This window comes from Phoxinus phoxinus (genome assembly GCF_949152265.1).
Source record: "Phoxinus phoxinus genome assembly, chromosome: 5".
NCBI classification, from domain to species: domain Eukaryota; kingdom Metazoa; phylum Chordata; class Actinopteri; order Cypriniformes; family Leuciscidae; genus Phoxinus; species Phoxinus phoxinus.
In genome coordinates this window covers 758,314-777,966 of record NC_136880.1, presented here as the reverse complement: position 1 = coordinate 777,966, position 19,653 = coordinate 758,314, and the positions used below count along the sequence as shown (strand labels likewise).

The 19,653-nt window shown below is 43.4% G+C and overlaps 1 protein-coding gene across 1 annotated transcript in view; it reads right to left on the bottom strand.

The window, feature by feature from the left end:
* Positions 1-5,508: 5,508 nt before the first annotated feature.
* The window catches only part of tada1 (transcriptional adaptor 1), a 40,361-nt gene continuing 26,216 nt past the window's right edge, over positions 5,509-19,653 (bottom strand). Inside the window, exons 6-8 of the mRNA XM_079611728.1 lie at positions 10,592-10,743; positions 9,542-9,698; positions 5,509-6,920 (exon numbers count right to left, since the gene is read on the bottom strand). Coding sequence (XP_079467854.1) covers positions 6,783-6,920; positions 9,542-9,698; positions 10,592-10,743 — 447 coding nt within the window. The 3' untranslated portion in view covers positions 5,509-6,782. The remainder of the gene's footprint in view (positions 6,921-9,541; positions 9,699-10,591; positions 10,744-19,653) is intronic.

Genomic DNA, 19,653 nt, shown 5'->3' with positions numbered 1-19,653 from the left:
AACGCCACTGCACTCCACGCTTTACGCCACTGCACTCCACGCTTTACGCCACTGCACTCCACGCTTTACGCCACTGCACTCCACGCTTTACGCCACTGCACCCCACGCTTAACGCCACTGCACTCCACGCTTTACGCCACTGCACTCCACGCTTTACGCCACTGCACTCCACGCTTTACGCCACTGCACTCCACGCTTTACGCCACTGCACTCCACGCTTTACGCCACTGCACCCCACGCTTAACGCCACTGCACTCCACGCTTTACGCCACTGCATCTCACGCTTAACGCCACTGCACTCCACGCTTTACGCCACTGTACCCTACGCTTAACGCCACTGCACCCCACGCTTTACGCCACTGCACTCCACGCTTTACGCCACTGCATCTCACGCTTAACGCCACTGCACTCCACGCTTTACGCCACTGCATCTCACGCTTAACGCCACTGCACTCCACGCTTTACGCCACTGTACCCTACGCTTAACGCCACTGCACCCCACGCTTTACGCCACTGCACTCCACGCTTTACGCCACTGCATCTCACGCTTTACGCCACTGCATCTCACGCTTTACGCCACTGCATCTCACGCTTTACGCCACTGCATCTCACGCTTTACGCCACTGCACCCCAAGCTTTACGCCACTGCACCCCAAGCTTTACGCCACTGCACCCCACGCTTTACGCCACTGCACCCCACGCTTAACGCCACTGCACTCCACGCTTTACGCCACTGCACTCCACGCTTTACGCCACTGCACCCCACGCTTAACGCCACTGCACTCCACGCTTTACGCCACTGCACTCCACGCTTTACGCCACTGCACTCCACGCTTTACGCCACTGCACTCCACGCTTTACGCCACTGCACTCCACGCTTTACGCCACTGCACTCCACGCTTTACGCCACTGCACCCCAAGCTTTACGCCACTGCACCCCACGCTTTACGCCACTGCACCCCACGCTTTACGCCACTGCACCCCACGCTTTACGCCACTGCACCCCACGCTTTACGCCACTGCACCCCACGCTTAACGCCACTGCACTCCACGCTTTACGCCACTGCACTCCACGCTTTACGCCACTGCATCTCACGCTTAACGCCACTGCACTCCACGCTTTACGCCACTGTACCCTACGCTTAACGCCACTGCACCCCACGCTTTACGCCACTGCATCTCACGCTTTACGCCACTGCACCCCACGCTTTACGCCACTGCACCCCACGCTTTACGCCACTGCACTCCACGCTTTACGCCACTGCACTCCACGCTTTACGCCACTGCATCTCACGCTTAACGCCACTGCACTCCACGCTTTACGCCACTGTACCCCACGCTTAACGCCACTGCACCCCACGCTTTACGCCACTGCATCTCACGCTTTACGCCACTGCACCCCACGCTTTACGCCACTGCACTCCACGCTTTACGCCACTGTACCCTACGCTTAACGCCACTGCACCCCACGCTTTACGCCACTGCATCTCACGCTTTACGCCACTGCACCCCACGCTTTACGCCACTGCACCCCACGCTTTACGCCACTGCACCCCACGCTTTACGCCACTGCACCCCACGCTTTACGCCACTGCACTCCACGCTTTACGCCACTGCACTCCACGCTTTACGCCACTGCATCTCACGCTTAACGCCACTGCACTCCACGCTTTACGCCACTGTACCCTACGCTTAACGCCACTGCACCCCACGCTTTACGCCACTGCATCTCACGCTTTACGCCACTGCACCCCACGCTTTACGCCACTGCACTCCACGCTTTACGCCACTGCACTACACGCTTTACGCCACTGCATCCCACGCTTTACGCCACTGCACCCCACTCTTTACACCACTGCATCCCATGCTTTACGCCACTGCACCCCACGCTTTACGCCACTGCATCCCATGCTTTACGCCACTGCACCCCACGCTTTACGCCACTGCACCCCACGCTTTACGCCACTGCATCCCACTCTTTACGCCACTGCATCCCACGCTTTACGCCACTGCACCCCACGCTTTACGCCACTGCACCCCACGCTTTACGCCACTGCACCCCACGCTTTACGCCACTGCACCCCACGCTTTACGCCACTGCACTCCACGCTTTACGCCACTGCACTACACGCTTTACGCCACTGCATCCCACGCTTTACGCCACTGCACCCCACTCTTTACACCACTGCATCCCACGCTTTACGCCACTGCACCCCACGCTTTACGCCACTGCATCCCATGCTTTACGCCACTGCACCCCACGCTTTACGCCACTGCATCCCACTCTTTACGCCACTGCACCCCACTCTTTACACCACTGCATCCCATGCTTTACGCCACTGCACCCCACGCTTTACGCCACTGCATCCCATGCTTTACGCCACTGCACCCCACGCTTTACGCCACTGCACCCCACGCTTTACGCCACTGCATCCCACTCTTTACGCCACTGCATCCCATGCTTTACGCCACTGCACCCCACGCTTTACGCCACTGCACCCCACGCTTTACGCCACTGCACCCCACGCTTTACGCCACTGCACCCCACGCTTTACGCCACTGCACCCCACGCTTTACGCCACTGCACCCCACGCTTTACGCCACTGCACCCCACGCTTTACGCCACTGCACCCCACGCTTTACGCCACTGCATCTCACGCTTTACGCCACTGCACTCCACGCTTTACGCCACTGCATCTCACGCTTTACGCCACTGCACCCCAAGCTTTACGCCACTGCACTCCACGCTTTACGCCACTGCACTCCACGCTTTACGCCACTGCACTCCACGCTTTACGCCACTGCACTCCACGCTTTACGCCACTGCACTCCACGCTTTACGCCACTGCACTCCACGCTTTACGCCACTGCACCCCAAGCTTTACGCCACTGCACCCCAAGCTTTACGCCACTGCACCCCACGCTTTACGCCACTGCACCCCACGCTTTACGCCACTGCACCCCACGCTTTACGCCACTGCACCCCACGCTTTACGCCACTGCACCCCACGCTTAACGCCACTGCACTCCACGCTTTACGCCACTGCACTCCACGCTTTACGCCACTGCATCTCACGCTTAACGCCACTGCACTCCACGCTTTACGCCACTGTACCCTACGCTTAACGCCACTGCACCCCACGCTTTACGCCACTGCACTCCACGCTTTACGCCACTGCATCTCACGCTTTACGCCACTGCATCTCACTCTTTACGCCACTGCATCTCACGCTTTACGCCACTGCACCCCACGCTTTACGCCACTGCACTCCACGCTTTACGCCACTGCACTACACGCTTTACGCCACTGCATCCCACGCTTTACGCCACTGCACCCCACTCTTTACACCACTGCATCCCATGCTTTACGCCACTGCACCCCACGCTTTACGCCACTGCATCCCATGCTTTACGCCACTGCACCCCACGCTTTACGCCACTGCACCCCACGCTTTACGCCACTGCATCCCACTCTTTACGCCACTGCACCCCACGCTTTACGCCACTGCACCCCACGCTTTACGCCACTGCACCCCACGCTTTACGCCACTGCACCCCACGCTTTACGCCACTGCATCCCATGCTTTACGCCACTGCACCCCAAGCTTTACGCCACTGCACCCCACGCTTTACGCCACTGCACCCCACGCTTTACGCCACTGCACCCCACGCTTTACGCCACTGCACCCCACGCTTTACGCCACTGCACCCCACGCTTTACGCCACTGCACTCCACGCTTTACGCCACTGCACTCCACGCTTTACGCCACTGCACTCCACGCTTTACGCCACTGCATCTCATGCTTTACACCGCTGCACCCCATGCTTTACGCCACTGCACCTCACGCTTTACACCACTGCACCCCACGCTTTACGCCACTGCACCCCCCGCTTTACACCACTGCACCCCACGCTTTACGCCACTGCACCCCATGCTTTACGCCACTGCACCCCATGCTTTACGCAACTGCACCACACGTTTTACGCCACTGCATCCCACGCTTTGCATTGCACTTGGTGATGTAAGGCTTGGATGCAGCTGCTCGGCCATGGAAACCCAATCCATGAAGCTCTACGCACTGTTCTTGAGCTAATCTGAAGGCCACACGAAGTGTGGAGGCCTGTAGCTGTTGACTCTGCAGAAAGTTGTTGACTTCTGTGCACTGTGAGCCTCAGCATGCGCTGACCCCGCCCTGGGATTTTACGTGACCTTCCACTTCGTGGCTGAGTTGCTGTTGTTCCCAGCTGCTTTTCACTTTGTTATAATACCACTAACAGTTGACCGTGGAGTATTTAGTAGAGTGGAAATTTCCCGAATGGACTTATTGCACAGGTGGAACCGATCACGGTCCCATGCTTGAGTTCACTGAGCTCCTGAAAGCAACCCATTCTTTCACAGATGTGTGTAGAAGCGTCTGCATGCCTAGTGCTTGATTTTATACAACTGTGGCTATGGAAGTGATTGAAACACCTGAACACACTTCTTTGTCTGAAGGGACTGTTTTGCTATTACTGTGAAGGTAAAATCATGAAACTATCTGGTTTGAATATGGCAGGCCTCATCTTCTTTAAGAGTCATCCAGCCATGATTGGCATACATCCCCCTCAGCATGACAGGACGGGTATTTCACCCCCAAAGCGTCTCAGGACGCAGTGCGAGTTGAGACCTGAGAACGTCTCAGGTTACGACTAACTCTTGTTCCCTGAAAACAGGGACTGAGACACTGTGTCTCCAGGTTGCTCAGTCCCTTCAGAAGAGGACGACTTGTTCTCTGGGCGTCACTTACTGATCTTTGTTTTTATTTAAATCAAGTTTTAGTTTTATCAAATTTAATATTTAAATTATTTTTTAATAAAATGTTAAATGTAGTTTATTGTATTTAAAATATATTTAAATCAAATGTTATTTTTGAAATGTTCATTTATTTTTTATTTAAACTAAAATGTATTTATACTAGGGCTGTCAAAGTTAACGCGTTAATTACGCGTTAACGCAAAATCATATTAACGGCACTAATTTTTTTAACGCGCGATTAACGCAGCGCTTACTTTCTGTTTGACCCGCGTGGCCCAACCCCTAGTTGGAGAAATGGAGATACACAGTGTTGCCAACTTAGCGACATTGCAGACACCTTTAGCGATTTTTTTTCTCTTCAAAAAAGCGCCCAAACCATATTTAGTTTCTGAGAATCGCCGGTGCTCTCCCAGCACACGCGCGTTAACGCGTCTTCACATTGAAATCACTCGCGCCAGACGCTCTATTCGCGTTTGGTGTGAACGAACGCAGCATACACTTGTCCGCGGTTCGTCCGACGCTGCTTCTGAATCTCTCTCCGGCCGGTGAGGTTTAGCCTACTGTTATAGTGTTCCTTCCATATAAAAAACGTTTATGTCCATATTAACTTCAGCCGGTTAGCCAGTAAGCTCCGACGCTGGTGAAAACATTGCCCTTGATGACAACGACGAAGAAGATTTATATTCTTTATATTCGTTAGCTTTTATTGGCAGTTGGCAAACAAGCGGAGTGATGCGCGATGCATTACCGTCCGCCACCACGCACGGTAATAGAGCTTTTGTGAAATGAAACAAAGTTTAAATTGTTTTAAAAAACCTAAAAGAGCTTTTGACACTCCGCCCCCATTTAATGGGTCGCGTTTCAGTCACTATTTCATATTCATTCCGTTGTTTAAAAACAGAAACAGTAAAATATATCAATGAAAACAGTTTTATTGAGAATTTAGCTTCATCAAAATGGGCACAGAGAGAGACAAACTAATATAATAATAAATAATAAATGTACATTGAGCATTTTCAGAAGAGCTGCCCTGTCATGCAAAAATCTAAACATGTTTGGTTTTGTAAATTGCTCAGTGCAAAGAAAGAGACGTAATGGGAATCTGGTATTTCTTTGTTCTTTCTTCATGTGTCTAATAGACATGAACAAGTTCTTTGAAAAACATCTATGACCTTTGAAACATGTCTCGTCTTCATGCTCTATGTTGACACTGGTTTCAATAATACACATACATTTGCATAAAGCATCCATATTTATCCATGCCCATAATGATTAGAGTATTACAAACTTGAAAAGTATTAATTTAAGGTACATTTAGAACAAATAAAAAATGTGCGATTAATCGCGAGTTAACTCATGACAATCATGCGATTAATCGCGATTAAATTTTTTAATCGATTGACAGCCCTAATTTATACCAATTTAATTAATGTTAATGTTGTATTTAAACAAAGTTAATTTAATTATTTTTTATATTATAATAATGTACAGTATTTAATCTAACTTTTATTTATTACAATTTCACACTTTTTCTCTCAATCTTTGTCCAGACTCCAGTTTGAAAGTCGTATCAGTCTTCTTTTAATTTAGTGAAAGAGGACGTAAGAGATTCTCTTCAATTTCTTTCTAACTTGAGTTAAATATTAATTCAATGTCTTTGACTCTTAAGCTGTGCTGCATCAGTTAACAAGGAACTCATGAGGTTTATTCAGAGATATAAAAACACTGAGATGTCCTGTACTTGCATACAAAAACTAGACTTGAGAACAAATATTTACAAAATCATATTTACTGCCTTTCAGCATAATAATACCCAGAAATATTGAAAATCCAGCGTCTCTTGTCAGTCTGAGCTCGTGTGAAGGACAGACCCAGCGGCGGCTGATGATCTTCCTCTCTCTCTCTGTTCTCCATCACTGCTGTACATGGTGCCGGCCGTGACACACACACACACACACACACACACACACACACACACACACACGTCTCAGCTGAGCATGGTGAGGTGCTGGCGGTGGATGTGGTCCTGCTCCAGCTCCTCGTGACTGGGATGCCAGAGCCGGGTCAGGATCCGCTCCATGTTGAGCGCGTACATGCTGTGAGACGGCATCACCCTGCGCTGGACCTGAACACACACACACTCACAATATCACTAACTACACACACGCAGTCTGAAACTCGAATCACCACAGAAACCAGCTGTCTATGAGAACAACAACAGCGGGAAACCTGAGCAAAGTCACTGTCACTGAAGGTCAGCTGAACGGATGCAGAAATACATTTGTCATCTTAATTTATACAGCGCTTTAACAATATAGATCGTTTCAAAGCAGCTTTACAGTGATAATAGTAAATTAAAGTGTGTATTGTTTTCGGCGTGCATGTTAATCGATGAGTGCGTTTACACCGCGAGCAGAAGCAGCGCGCGAGCAGCAGTGAAGCGCGGGTTTCAGCGCCGAGTCTATTTTTGCTGTGCTGCTCACGCTCAATTACAGAGAAAGCACACTTTTGATGGACAAAATAAATATGATTTGACACAAAAAGTGCCCAAAATGCACAGAATAAGCATTTCTAGTGTGTTTTAACTGGAGTATGTCAGAAAAGAAAACAAAGATTCAAAAATATTTGTTGAAGATTTACTCATTTAAACTTTTTTTAATTATTCAGTTTTGGTTGCAAGTATGGTTATGATTATTAAAAAAAAAATAAAGTAGCTTTACAGTGATAAAAGCTACTTTATAGCCAGAAAATATAGAAATATCTTTATACTGCAAGGCTATATTATTTTATTGCCATTAACTGTTTTCATACAGAAGTTTAGTTTGCTAAAATATATTTAAAAAAAAATGTTGGATATTGGATTATGATAAGGAAATGGTTCTTCCATAACACTGCACTTTAGATGTGTGTGAATCTCCCACACCAGGAGTAATTTATATAGTTCTATTTTATAGCGATTATCTGTTCAAAACATTTTCTATGTAAAATGTTCTATTAAAGAAAAGATAGCAAATAAATGTATGTGTGCTATAAAGTGGTGCGAAAAAATGAAATCTGAATCGGCTAAAATCGGTATCGGCAGGTCAAACTCAATGAAGAATCGGGATCGGCCTAGAAAACTGTAATCGGTACATCTCTATATTACAGAAAAAGAGTGTTTAGGCTTTATAGCAGCTCTAGAATAAAGTTATTGTCCAGCTAAAGTTAGTTTTGATTGATTCACTTCAGTTGGAAAGATCATTAGTTATTAACTTCATAATAACATTAGTTATTAGTTCTAACAGAAAACAGAAACTTTTAATGTGTTCTGGCCGTTCATTTGCACGACAACAGTGTTTGGTGCTCGAGAACGCAAACCTTGAAACAGGTTCCAAGGTGCAAGTTTAGAAAAATGTATAAAACGTTCTCATCTCCGTGTAAACACTATGGAACAGTCTACCACACCACGTCCGCTCTGCCCCATCCCTGCCCATGTTCAAAATGCACCTCAAAACATTTCTTTTCACCAAATCCTTTGACCCCTAAAACATCCATGTTGTGCAGAAGGGTGCAGGCTTTTTTGTGATTTAAATACAGAAAACATAGGACACGAAAAACTAAAACAAAGTACAAACACAATATACAAATTATATACACAGTGCTTTAATTTCAGGAAGGTCTACTGACATTACTGTTCAGGTGAGTAATATGGCCTAAAAATAAATCTAATAAAGTAATCAAATGTAAAATAACACTGCATAGTTTATCATAGATAGATTTAAGCTTATAAAAGCCAAACTTTTTAATTCAAGAGCTGCGACTGATTTTCTCTTTGCCTTTTGTAGTTTGATTCACATTAATGGAGCAATCGTCAGCAGGTTTGTTAGACTGCTGCCTCTTTAAGACCAAATGCAGATCTACTCATTATTACACATATTTTCTCCCAACTATTTCTGCCCATTTAAGACATAAACTGTATTTAAGTAAATAAACTGTTTAAGTGAATATCCAAGACGGTAATTTTGACATTTCTGTGTATATTTGATCGTTTAGAAGCACACACAAAGCATCATTTGCTTGTCTCGTTGCGGTCTGTTTCGGAGCGCGCGCAGAACCAATTTAGCTTCCCGCTTTTTAGCAACAGTAGAGACTGCATTTTACAACAATCCCCGATCGTGCAGATTCTGACGTTACGTTTGGGTTTTAGGGAGAAATGTCAGTGCAACGCTGTGAATCAAGGAAGTTGCGCTAGACAGAATGTGGCTATAGTTTTTAATGGTTTTACCTCAAATATCTTCTTTTTTGTAATCATTGGAAGCCAAAATCGAAAATGAAATGTTTAATATCACAGATCTAAAGTGTAACCATACGTTTGAATGTTTAGTTGTGTCACTCATTAAGCAGGGGCTGTCATGTTGTGCGCGCTGTGGCTCCGCGTGAGAGAAATCTCTCTCGCTCTCTCATGGACTGCGATTAGAAAAAATGCATCATAGACAAATAGTTCAATATTATTATATATAGAAGTGGCTGGCGAAATTAAAATATGCAATATAATGTCTTTATAGCAATAATAAATAGCTAAATAGCACCTGTACTTTCTTAATTTCTCCAGTACCGACAGCAGAACCGATAACGTCCGAGCTTATCGATCCAGCAGTCTTTAATACTTCAGCACCGGGGCCCGTTTAATACCGGGTTTCGGTAGCCATGCCTACTGACGACATTATGAATTAGACTTATGAATAATTGTTGTGTGTTCAGTCGCACCTGCAGGGCTTCCAGCAGGTCGTATCCGCTGATGGGCGGCAGTGGAGGCGGGACACGGTCTCCTGAACACGCCAGCAGGAGAGCGGCCTGCTGCTCCGCATCGTCAGGTGACACCTGAGGAGGAGGGCCCGCAGGAAGTGATGCGCTAGGGGGAGGCCTGCCACACACACACACACCACGTTAACATCACGAGCTGCAGGCCAACAGTGCTGAGCAGTGTCGAGGGTAACTCATTACAAGTTACTCGAGTTATGTAATCAGATTACTTTTTCAAGTAAGTAGTAAACGCATTACTTTTTCAATTTACAACAAAATATCCAAGTTACTTTTTCACATGTATTGACAGAGCTCTCCTGTCCTCATGTTGAGAGAAATAAAGTGAGGAGGTGTTGTGTGTGTGTGTGTGTAAACATGATGGTTATTGTAGTTCTAGACTAAATGTAGTTCTAGACTAAATGTGAGATGCATTTACTCATATCAATTGCACAAAAACATTCAGTATTCTTCAAAATTAATAAAAACAGTAAAATGCAATCTAATAATTTTACTCAAAACTTTTATAATTAACTGTATAAAATTACACAAATATACTTTATCTCACTTTAACCATTGTCTTTGCTGCTGACCTTCAATTATCTAATTCAACCATACTAATAAGCAAAAATAACTTTAGGCTAGATTTAGAAATAAGAGTGTTTAATTCCTTCTCCTGAATCCTATTGTTCTTTCATCCAGAACAGAAGAAGCTGAAAGGTTTGTTTGAGCAGTGCCCTCTACTGTACAGGAGTAAATATGCATTTCCCTCAGCCTGAGGCTTATTCACTTTTGGTGTCTTAACATTTGCCAAAAATATAACTTTTTGTTGTTGTTATTAAAAAACAAACAAATCACATGTGTAACATTACTTTTCATAAAAGGTAACTAAGTAACGCAATAAGTTACTTTTTTGGGGGGAGTAAGGCACTATTGTAATGCATCACTGTTAAAAGTAACTGTCCTGAACACTGGTGCTGAGTGAGAGCTAAGATGAAGAGGAGGATGAGTACGTGCCGTTCTGTGACGCTGAGGTAGGCCGGCAGACTGTTCTTCAGGTACGGCCGCGGCATGACGTCACTGCCGAACGCGTACTGGAAGTGTCCGTCGCGCAGACGATAGGCTTTCCTCCGCGAGACCAGCGCTGTCAGGATATCCTTCAGATGAACCTGCACACGAGAAGCAGAACTCATGAGCACATTCATCACGCTTCACTCTCACCTACAGGATAAAGATGTTATCGGTTTCGTAGTGGTGCTCTTGTTTTATCTTGTGTGCGATCAGCGTAGTCTTTCTCTTACAGCTGTGTGTGTTCAGCTCTTCCTCAAATGCCGGATTTTCATTATTTATTATAATATTATCCAATTAGGCCAAGATCTAATATTAAGATATTATTAACATTAACATCATAACTGTGTTATACAAGCAAATTTGACTTGAAGGCTTATTTTTATGAAGTTTAATAAATGCATGATGTTTCTAAAGTTAATGGGTAATTGTGTTAAACTAGATAAAGTTTGATGATGAATGTGCTTGAAAATGATTGGATAATTTTACTATTTTCATGACAAGTCAGCACAATTCCTCCCTAAACAAAACATGCAAATCACAATCACCCTAATGGCTCGTTTCCACTGAGCGGTACGGTACGCAATTATTTGCGTTTCCACTGTCAAAAGTTGTGAATGGTACCAAAAAGCCGAACCGCACCACTTTTTCGGTACCCTTCTGTTGGGGTGCCTAGCACAGTGGTACGGTACTAAAGGGTGGAGCTAGACTCACTGCAGAACGTTGATTGGTTGACAGTGAATCGTCACTTGCGCGTGCTACAAAGGGAACGACAACGCAAGAGGCGCCATTTTTAAAACAACACCGTTGCAAAACAATGTCGCCGCGCAGCATAACATTACCGTCGACCCGGGAGGTGCAGACCTTCCTGGGTATCATCGGTGAAGAAAGGGTGCAAAGGGAACTCGTGGTGAGAAACAAAGGTCTTTCAGTGTGTTTCTGAGAGGATGGCTGCCGAGGGTTTCCAGCGGACGTCCGAGCAGTGCCGCATTAAAAGCAAGAAACTGCGGAGTGACTACCGTAAGGTGAAAGACCACAACAGCCGGAGTGGTGTTCACAGAAAAAATGGGAAGTGGTTAGACACAGGACACAGACCGGCGTGTTTGGGAAGAGGAGGTGGCATCGATACGGGCACCTCGTTGCTGGAGTCGACGATGGAGCCCGTTGGTATGTTCTTATAACTTAGTTGTGAAATAAAGTATACAACGATTACGGGAAAGCTTACTTTCAATGCACAGCTTTTGAGTAAGCCTGTTGTTTGTTTGTTTGCCAGCCAGTGAAGTATCAACCAATAATTTGCAAGCTAGCAAAACACTACTTTATTAGTACATATACAGTAATGTTACTTGTACAGGTATACCCTAATAAAATATAACTATTTTACTACTATTTACTATTACTACTAAACATATTCTACTAAATAGCTATTAAAGAGAGATGGGTCTAATGATAGATATTAAGGTAAGAGCTCAGTCTGAAAATTATTATGAAATATCAGAGAGAGAGATGTGAAAATATGTCCACATTCAATAGGCTTAAGCAGTACAGCAATGTTGCGGGGTAAAAAGTACAATATTATACCTTGGAATGTAGTGCAGTTAAAGTTCCTCTGATAAAATATAGATACTTGAAAAATGTACTTATGTACATTAACGAAGTAAAAATGCTTTGTTACTGTCCACCGCTGTAATTGGCTACCCACTCAGTCCTACTACGCTGTATGTTCTGTATTTGTTATCTCGAACCGTATTGAAGCAGTGTGTGTAATCAACGTGACTTGTGTAACTTTTCAGTAGAGATGTTCCGATTCCGATACTAGTATCGGAAATGCTGCCGATACCAATAAAAATGCTGGCATCGGTATCGCCGAGTACTTGTACCGATCCGATACCATTTTCATAAACAATAACGTTACCTAGTTATTGTTGCACGCTAGCTTTGCTTAACGCTGCAAATCGGAGATCAAGTCTTCTTCGCTGCTCTAAACAGTGGTTTCCCGCGGCTACACAGGGAGTTGTGCTGTGTCGCCACAAGCAACCACCGTTTAAAGCAGCGAAGAAGAAATAAAAATGCACGCGCTAGCAGTATGTCCGCTGTTTGGCAATATAACCAACAAAATTATCGAGTTTATTGTTCTGGATTACCAGCCACTGTCAGTCGTCAAAAACGTTGGATTTTGCTGCTTAATTGAACATTTGGAGCCCCGGTACAGTTTGCCTGGTCGCAAATACATCTCTGAAACAGCGCTCGCTAAGCTATTCCAGACAGTGCGTGAACACATTTCATGTAAACCAAAAGATGTGCAAACAATCAGCTTTACTATCGACATCTGGAGCTGAGACGCGACCCCGCTGTCTTTACTGAGTTTGACAAGCACACTGGGTGGGGCACAGCGGCGCCGTCGTCTTTAAGTTTTAAAGAGATTATTTTCGTAAATGATTCATATATAAAAAAAAATATTCCTAGATTTATTTGTTGTACTGTTTTTTTATACAGTTAAGTTATATTGTAAAATTCAAATACCTTTTTCAGTTTACAGTATTAGATTTATGGCTGCATTTGAAGTTATTTTTCACTTAAAAATAAATAATATACTACTGTGAAATGTATGTCAGATAATACAAAATATTCTAGTTCACTGTGTGTAGTTGTTCATGTTTTATTAAGGGATATGTCTGAAGCACACCATAAAATAATTATATCAATTCATACAGGGCTAGTATGAATTGCAGCTGTATAGATACACACCCAGGTATCGGATCAGTACTCGGTATCGGCCGATACCCTGAGTCCAGGTATCGGAATCGGTATCGGGAAGGGAAAAAGGGTATCGGAACATCTCTACTTTTCAGTTGAGGATGCTAGCTGTCAGGAGGAAATAGAGGGACTTGACAAGATGTGTCCACCCTTGGAAGCTCAAGTTCGCCTGCCAGGACATCAACACCAACACCACCACCAGAATCTGCTCCATCAACTTAGAGGAACCTCGGCGTATAACCATCGGTAAGACATGAACACCAGAGTGAAAAGTCACACACTGAACATATATATTATTAATATTATTATTACAGTATCATACAGATTATAAACAGTATAATCTGGACATTGTACTGTAGTACTGTAGATGTCTCCCCCTTATATTGGTTGGCTCAAATCACAAGGATAAAAATGCTTCACTAAACAACCAACATTCCTGTCTGTTTTGCATTCCAGGCAAGAGGAAAAGGGGGCAACATATATTATATATATAAGCAATGCTTATTAATATAATGAATAGACTGTAGTTTACAGTTATTACAGTTGTCTGAGTTTAACAGATATAGGCCTGGTTTCACAGGCAGGGCTTATTGTACTTATTTATTCTTACTGTTGGGTTATTTAATTTCTAAGAATATTCTAAGAATGACAGTTAGTTGACATATTGCTGCAAAGTTACTTATAGTTAGTAGAATGTCTAAAGTGGACTATCGAAATAAAGTTTTACCAGATGTAGTTAAGTTTAAAGCAGCTTGCCCAGTCAGATGCTCTGACAGATACTGTTGCTGACTGACGGATTTAAATACTGGTGCTGTTTAAAGTCCCTGTAAAGTCAAAATTAAGTATGTGTTCCGAGTTTGTCATATCACAGAAAAATGTGTTATTAGCCACCCAGCCAAATTTGAATGATCAAAAAAGCCGGCAAGTACATAAAACAAGCTATCAAAATCTTATAAAAATGAGCAGTGGTCTCTGCTCTCGAACGCTGGGGGCGTGTCCGCCGGCTGCGCTGAAACCTGTCTGACTGACATCCAACTTCTCGAGTGACTTTATGCATGTGGTCGGAAGGGACTGCTTTGTGAACGGATAGTAGTTTAAATTACTTGGCTAAGGAATCATATTGATCATATAAATAAACAAACTAAAAAAATCACGTTAGAGGGTTGCAGAATTTAGTACTTACTGTGGACTACCTACTATAATTATAACATAAGCACACAAGGCAGCCTACCCTCATTGGTGGACACGCACTGCCGAGGATGGCACAGTTGTCGGCGCGACGGGAGGATGAAGGCTGAGGCGGGAGATAGTCTGTTCGGCCCCATTCACCAGTAACAGCGGATTATCAGAGCATCCCAGTTGTCTCCGACGAAAATGTATAAAACTATCCCGTGTAAAATGATCACTACAGAGGCGGGTTTTGGTGGTGATCCTCAGCTCTCCATCAAGGTGGCTCTTCACAAAATTAATCCACCTCTTCTTGATGTGATCGTTTTTAGGAAATGTAAATAAGGACACCGATCTGTTTCGTACATGATCGCATCCAGGTAGTAGCCTACGCATTTCCGTGACGAAGGCATAGCTAACTAGCAAACTGTAGGCTGTAGTAATAATAATAACGTTACTGACAATAACTCGCGATTGAGCGCCAAACTGATGCGAATGTGCTCTATTTATATCAGTGATGCGCGGGTCAATGTATAAACAACCCGCACCCGACCGACGTTTTCAATAACCCGCCCGCAACTCGGACCGCAAAAAAAAAGAAAGAAAATATTGTACCCGACCCGCTTCCTGACCCGCGTTTTTTTAAAGTAGCTAGTAAATGCTCATCGTAGTCATTGGGCCATAGACGGAGGAACTAGGGGTGCGCATTTTTCTGAATGCTGTATGATATCGCCTAGTGTTTTGTAATAAAGGCTTGATTTATTCATTTAATTCGTTTCATTTTCTTAACAATTAAGATGCTGCATGTGTTTATCCAGTCTAATCGAAGTGCGCTGCACGTCTCTCCCCCGACTTTCCCAACAAAAACCCCGCCCCCTCTCAGCAAATACATAAAACTGACATTACTAAGCTACATGCGTTTAAAAGCCTATTAAAATGGCACAATGGCATTGCTCAGTTCAACGTGTTGGGAAATCGGGCATTTTGTCCCGCGTCAGCTTTTAGTCAAAAGTTAATAACGCGCTCAACATTCAAAAGGTAAATAAGGATTTCCCACTGTCATCTCTGATGAGCTCGTGCGTCATCCTCGCGCAGTTATTCAGCCAATAAAGTGTAGACCTGTGTATTTCATAGAACATTGTGTCTAGTACTATATAAAGTACAAAGGTTTAATTGGCATCTTTATTTCAAACGACCCGACCGACCGCGACCCGAATATCATTAAAAATATTTTTGGATGACTCGTAACCGCGGGTAACCGCGGGTGACCGCAGGCACCCGCTCATTTTGGATCAACCCGCGCATCACTGATTTATATTGTTAGGGAGAGAACGGCAGGGGCTCCAGTACGTCATCAAGTAGGGGCGTGTCCAGGAGCTCAGGGGCTCCAGTGCGTCAGAGCCCCCGTTTTAGCCCCGCCCAAAAAATCCGGAAAATAGCAATGGTGAAAAACTGTTTAACGGTCTAACTCCATAATTCAGTACTTCGCAGTTCACAGTCTTTGTAATATGTTTTAGCAATACATTTCTAACATTTATAATGTGTTTAGATTTTTTTTTTGAATTGCCTTTACAGGGACTTTAATGCGTTTGAGATGTGGTGCTTTCCTCAGTGCTTAACTTACATTTCACAGGTATATTCTCCATCTGTAAATGTTAGAAAGTCAAACAAATATGTCCATTTCACTGTCAGGTAGGGCTGCACGATATTGGAAAAAAATTACATTGCGATATTTTTTCCCCCAACGATATATATTGCGATATTGAGAGCCATAACTCCAGGCTAAAGACAATAATTACCATTCCATGATATTAATCATTTCACTAATAAGCAAGCTTCATTACAAGTGACAAAAAAGGTCACTTAATATTTTATTCCAAAATTAGAACATTTCTGTAAACACAAAAGCAGAACAAATTTTTAAATAAAACAGCAGCTTTACACCAACCCCCTGATTGGTTTACAACAATATAACTTAAAATAAATATATTTTTTATAAAAACAACTTAAGCATTTTGGTTCACATTCTTTTAAGTCAACTTTTCTTAGCCAAAGTAAAACAGTGTTGATGTTGGTCATCATAATCATATGAAATAAACAAAATGATATAAAACTTTAATATATTTTGGATTAAATCTTCTAAACAGATTGGAGAACATGTTTCTGTAAACAGAAAAGCCGAACACATTTAAACAGCAACTTTACACCATAACACCTGTCACCGTCGCCGCTCCCACCACGCGCATCAAGAGCTGAGGGGGCACCAAAAAAATAGCCTAATGAAAAATCAATAATTCTAATGCCGATATTATTTCAGTATAGAAATACAGACATCCCAAGTCTCCCGGAAGTTCCGGGAGTCTCCCGCATATTGATAGCGGCTGATGCCAGCAAATTAGTTCAAATCTCCAGAATCTAGAGCGAGCGCGCCCGCGAGACAGAGACTGTGCTCCAAACCGCGCAGCGCGTGCACGGCAGAGAGAGCAAGAGACCGCGCGCATGCCTCATGAAGCGTATTTAATATCTCCCGCTGGTGCTACTGTGCTACTACCCTTCACATCGCATGTTCCGGCGATGTGACTATCGCTCACTCGCACATCGCGATGTCGATGTTAAAATCGAATATCGTTCAGCCCTACTGTCAGGAGAGGACGAGCTTCTGCAAGTGAATCGCCGCCAAAATTCAAGATTCCGTGAATGAGTGCCGCCGCAAAACAGACGGAGCACAATAGAATAGTAGCGCAATAATTCTGACTTAAATATATACATATTGCCAAAATATTTGTTGTTGGAGATAATAAATGTGCCATATGTGGAATTTTAAACTGTTATTAAAGGGTTAGTTCGCCCATTTAAGACATGAGGTTGTATGCAATCCTTACCAGCACTATAGTGCATACACACAAACCCACTCTGTGTTCACCTCCCTGGTCAGAGTTCTGGCCGCTGGAAGTTTTTCAGGAAAGTAGTCCTGGTTAGTTACCGGGGCCACAAAACTGTGCGTTTTTACGTGTAAATTGTTTTTGCGTTTCAAAGCTTGATTAATTTACATCACAAAAAACACGCCGTACAAAATTCACACCTCAGTTTTAATCGGCACTATTTTCTTTCCATTTCTATCAATCCGCGCTGCTGTCAACGTCAACAGTGCGCACGTTCCGATCAGCTGTTGATAGCGCGACTCGCTGACAACATGTCTGACTACGAAACTTCTGATGATGAAACCAATTTTAGCACAATGTCAGACGGAACAGATGATGATGAAAGTAATTTTAGCACAACGCCAAAGGGATACCTTTATGAACCGGAGTATACCGATGCCGAACTTCACTCAATTGTGTGTGTGTTCAATCAAATAGTTTTCTCAGCAAATTGTACCTATATCCCTATATACTGTTTTTATATTAGACTTCTTTTCACGTGATTTCCACTGGAGTCTAAACATCAGCTTGTTTACCGTACAGTTTAGACATGGGATCATAAAGTTAGTATAGAGCTTACCCGTGTTACTGGTAGCCTACAGCAAAACTCTTTAAGAATGTTTTTTTTCCTTTTCCTCCTTGGTTGGGGATGTAATCGTCTTTTCGCTGAAGTGAGCACTGCACACACGAAAATCCTTGATTCTGGATATTTTTGCTCCCGCAGAGTAGCCGATGGCAACACGCCAAAGCTGTCTCGTAGCTATATCCGAAACAGGAAAACGATGGAATCTGAACGGTGATCCCGGCACATTCTTGTGGTCACAACCTGTGAATTTACAAGTTCGCACCATTGTTCATTTTCTACTTTTTACGTCGTTGTCATTCGATTGTGTAAACACATGGAACAGATGATCGGATCGTGCGCACTGTTGGCGTTGACAGCAGCGCGGATTGATAGAAATGGAAAGAAAATAGTGCCGATTAAAACTGAGGTATAAATTTTGTACGGCGTGTTTTTTGTGATGTAAATTAATCAAGCTTTGAAACGCAAAAACAAATTTCACGTAAAAACGCAGTTTTGTGGCCCCGGAAACTAACCAGGACTACTTTCTTGAAAAACTTCCAGCGGTCAGAACTCTGACCAGGGAGGTGAACACAGAGTGGGTCAGTGTGTATGCACTATAGTGCTGGTAAGGATTGCATACAACTCATGTCTTAAATGGGCGAACTAACCCTTTAATTATATTTTTATGAAAGTGACCATTATAATGGGGTAATCAAATGCAGGCTAATATAATTAGTTTGTGCTTTTGTTTTTATTTTCATTTTTAGTTTAGCCTTTAGTCAATTTAAAAACAAAAGTATTATTTTTGTTTTTAGATTGTAATGTTACAATGTTAGAATTTAATGTGATATTTTATATGACACATATACATTTATATATATGCACGAAATGTTATGAATGCATGAGTTGTTAAGAATGTTTTGAGCTGTTAAGAATCTATGAGTTAAGAATATACAAGTTATTATGAATGTAGTTGTTATAAATGCACGAGCTGTTATGAATGTAGTTGTTATGAATGCACGAGCTGTTATGAATGTAGTTGTTATGAATGCACGAGCTGTTATGAATGCACAAGCTTTTATGAATGTAGTTGTTATGAATGCACGAGCTGTTATGAATGTAGTTGTTATGAATGCACGAGCTGTTATGAATGCACAAGCTTTTATGAATGTAGTTATGAATGCATGAGCTGTTATGAATCTACGACTTTTGAATATACGAGTTATTATGAATGTAGTTATAAATACATAAGTTATGAATCTACGGGCTGTTATGAATGCATGAGCTGCTATGAATGCATTTGTTATGAATGCACAAGCTGTTATGAATGTAGTTATGAATGCACAAGCTGTTATGAATGTAGTTATGAATGCACAAGCTGTTATGAATGCACAAGCTGTTATGTGCTCATACTGACTAGCAGTATGAGCACCATTTTCTCTAGTACATTAGAAACTGTTGCACCAATTAGATTAAAAAAGGTTGGAGAGAAAACTAAAGCACCATGGTACAACAGTGCTACGCATGTTATCAAGAGAGAAACTCGTAACTTAGAGCGCAAATGGAAACAAACTAATCTAGAGGTCTTTAGAATCGCGTGG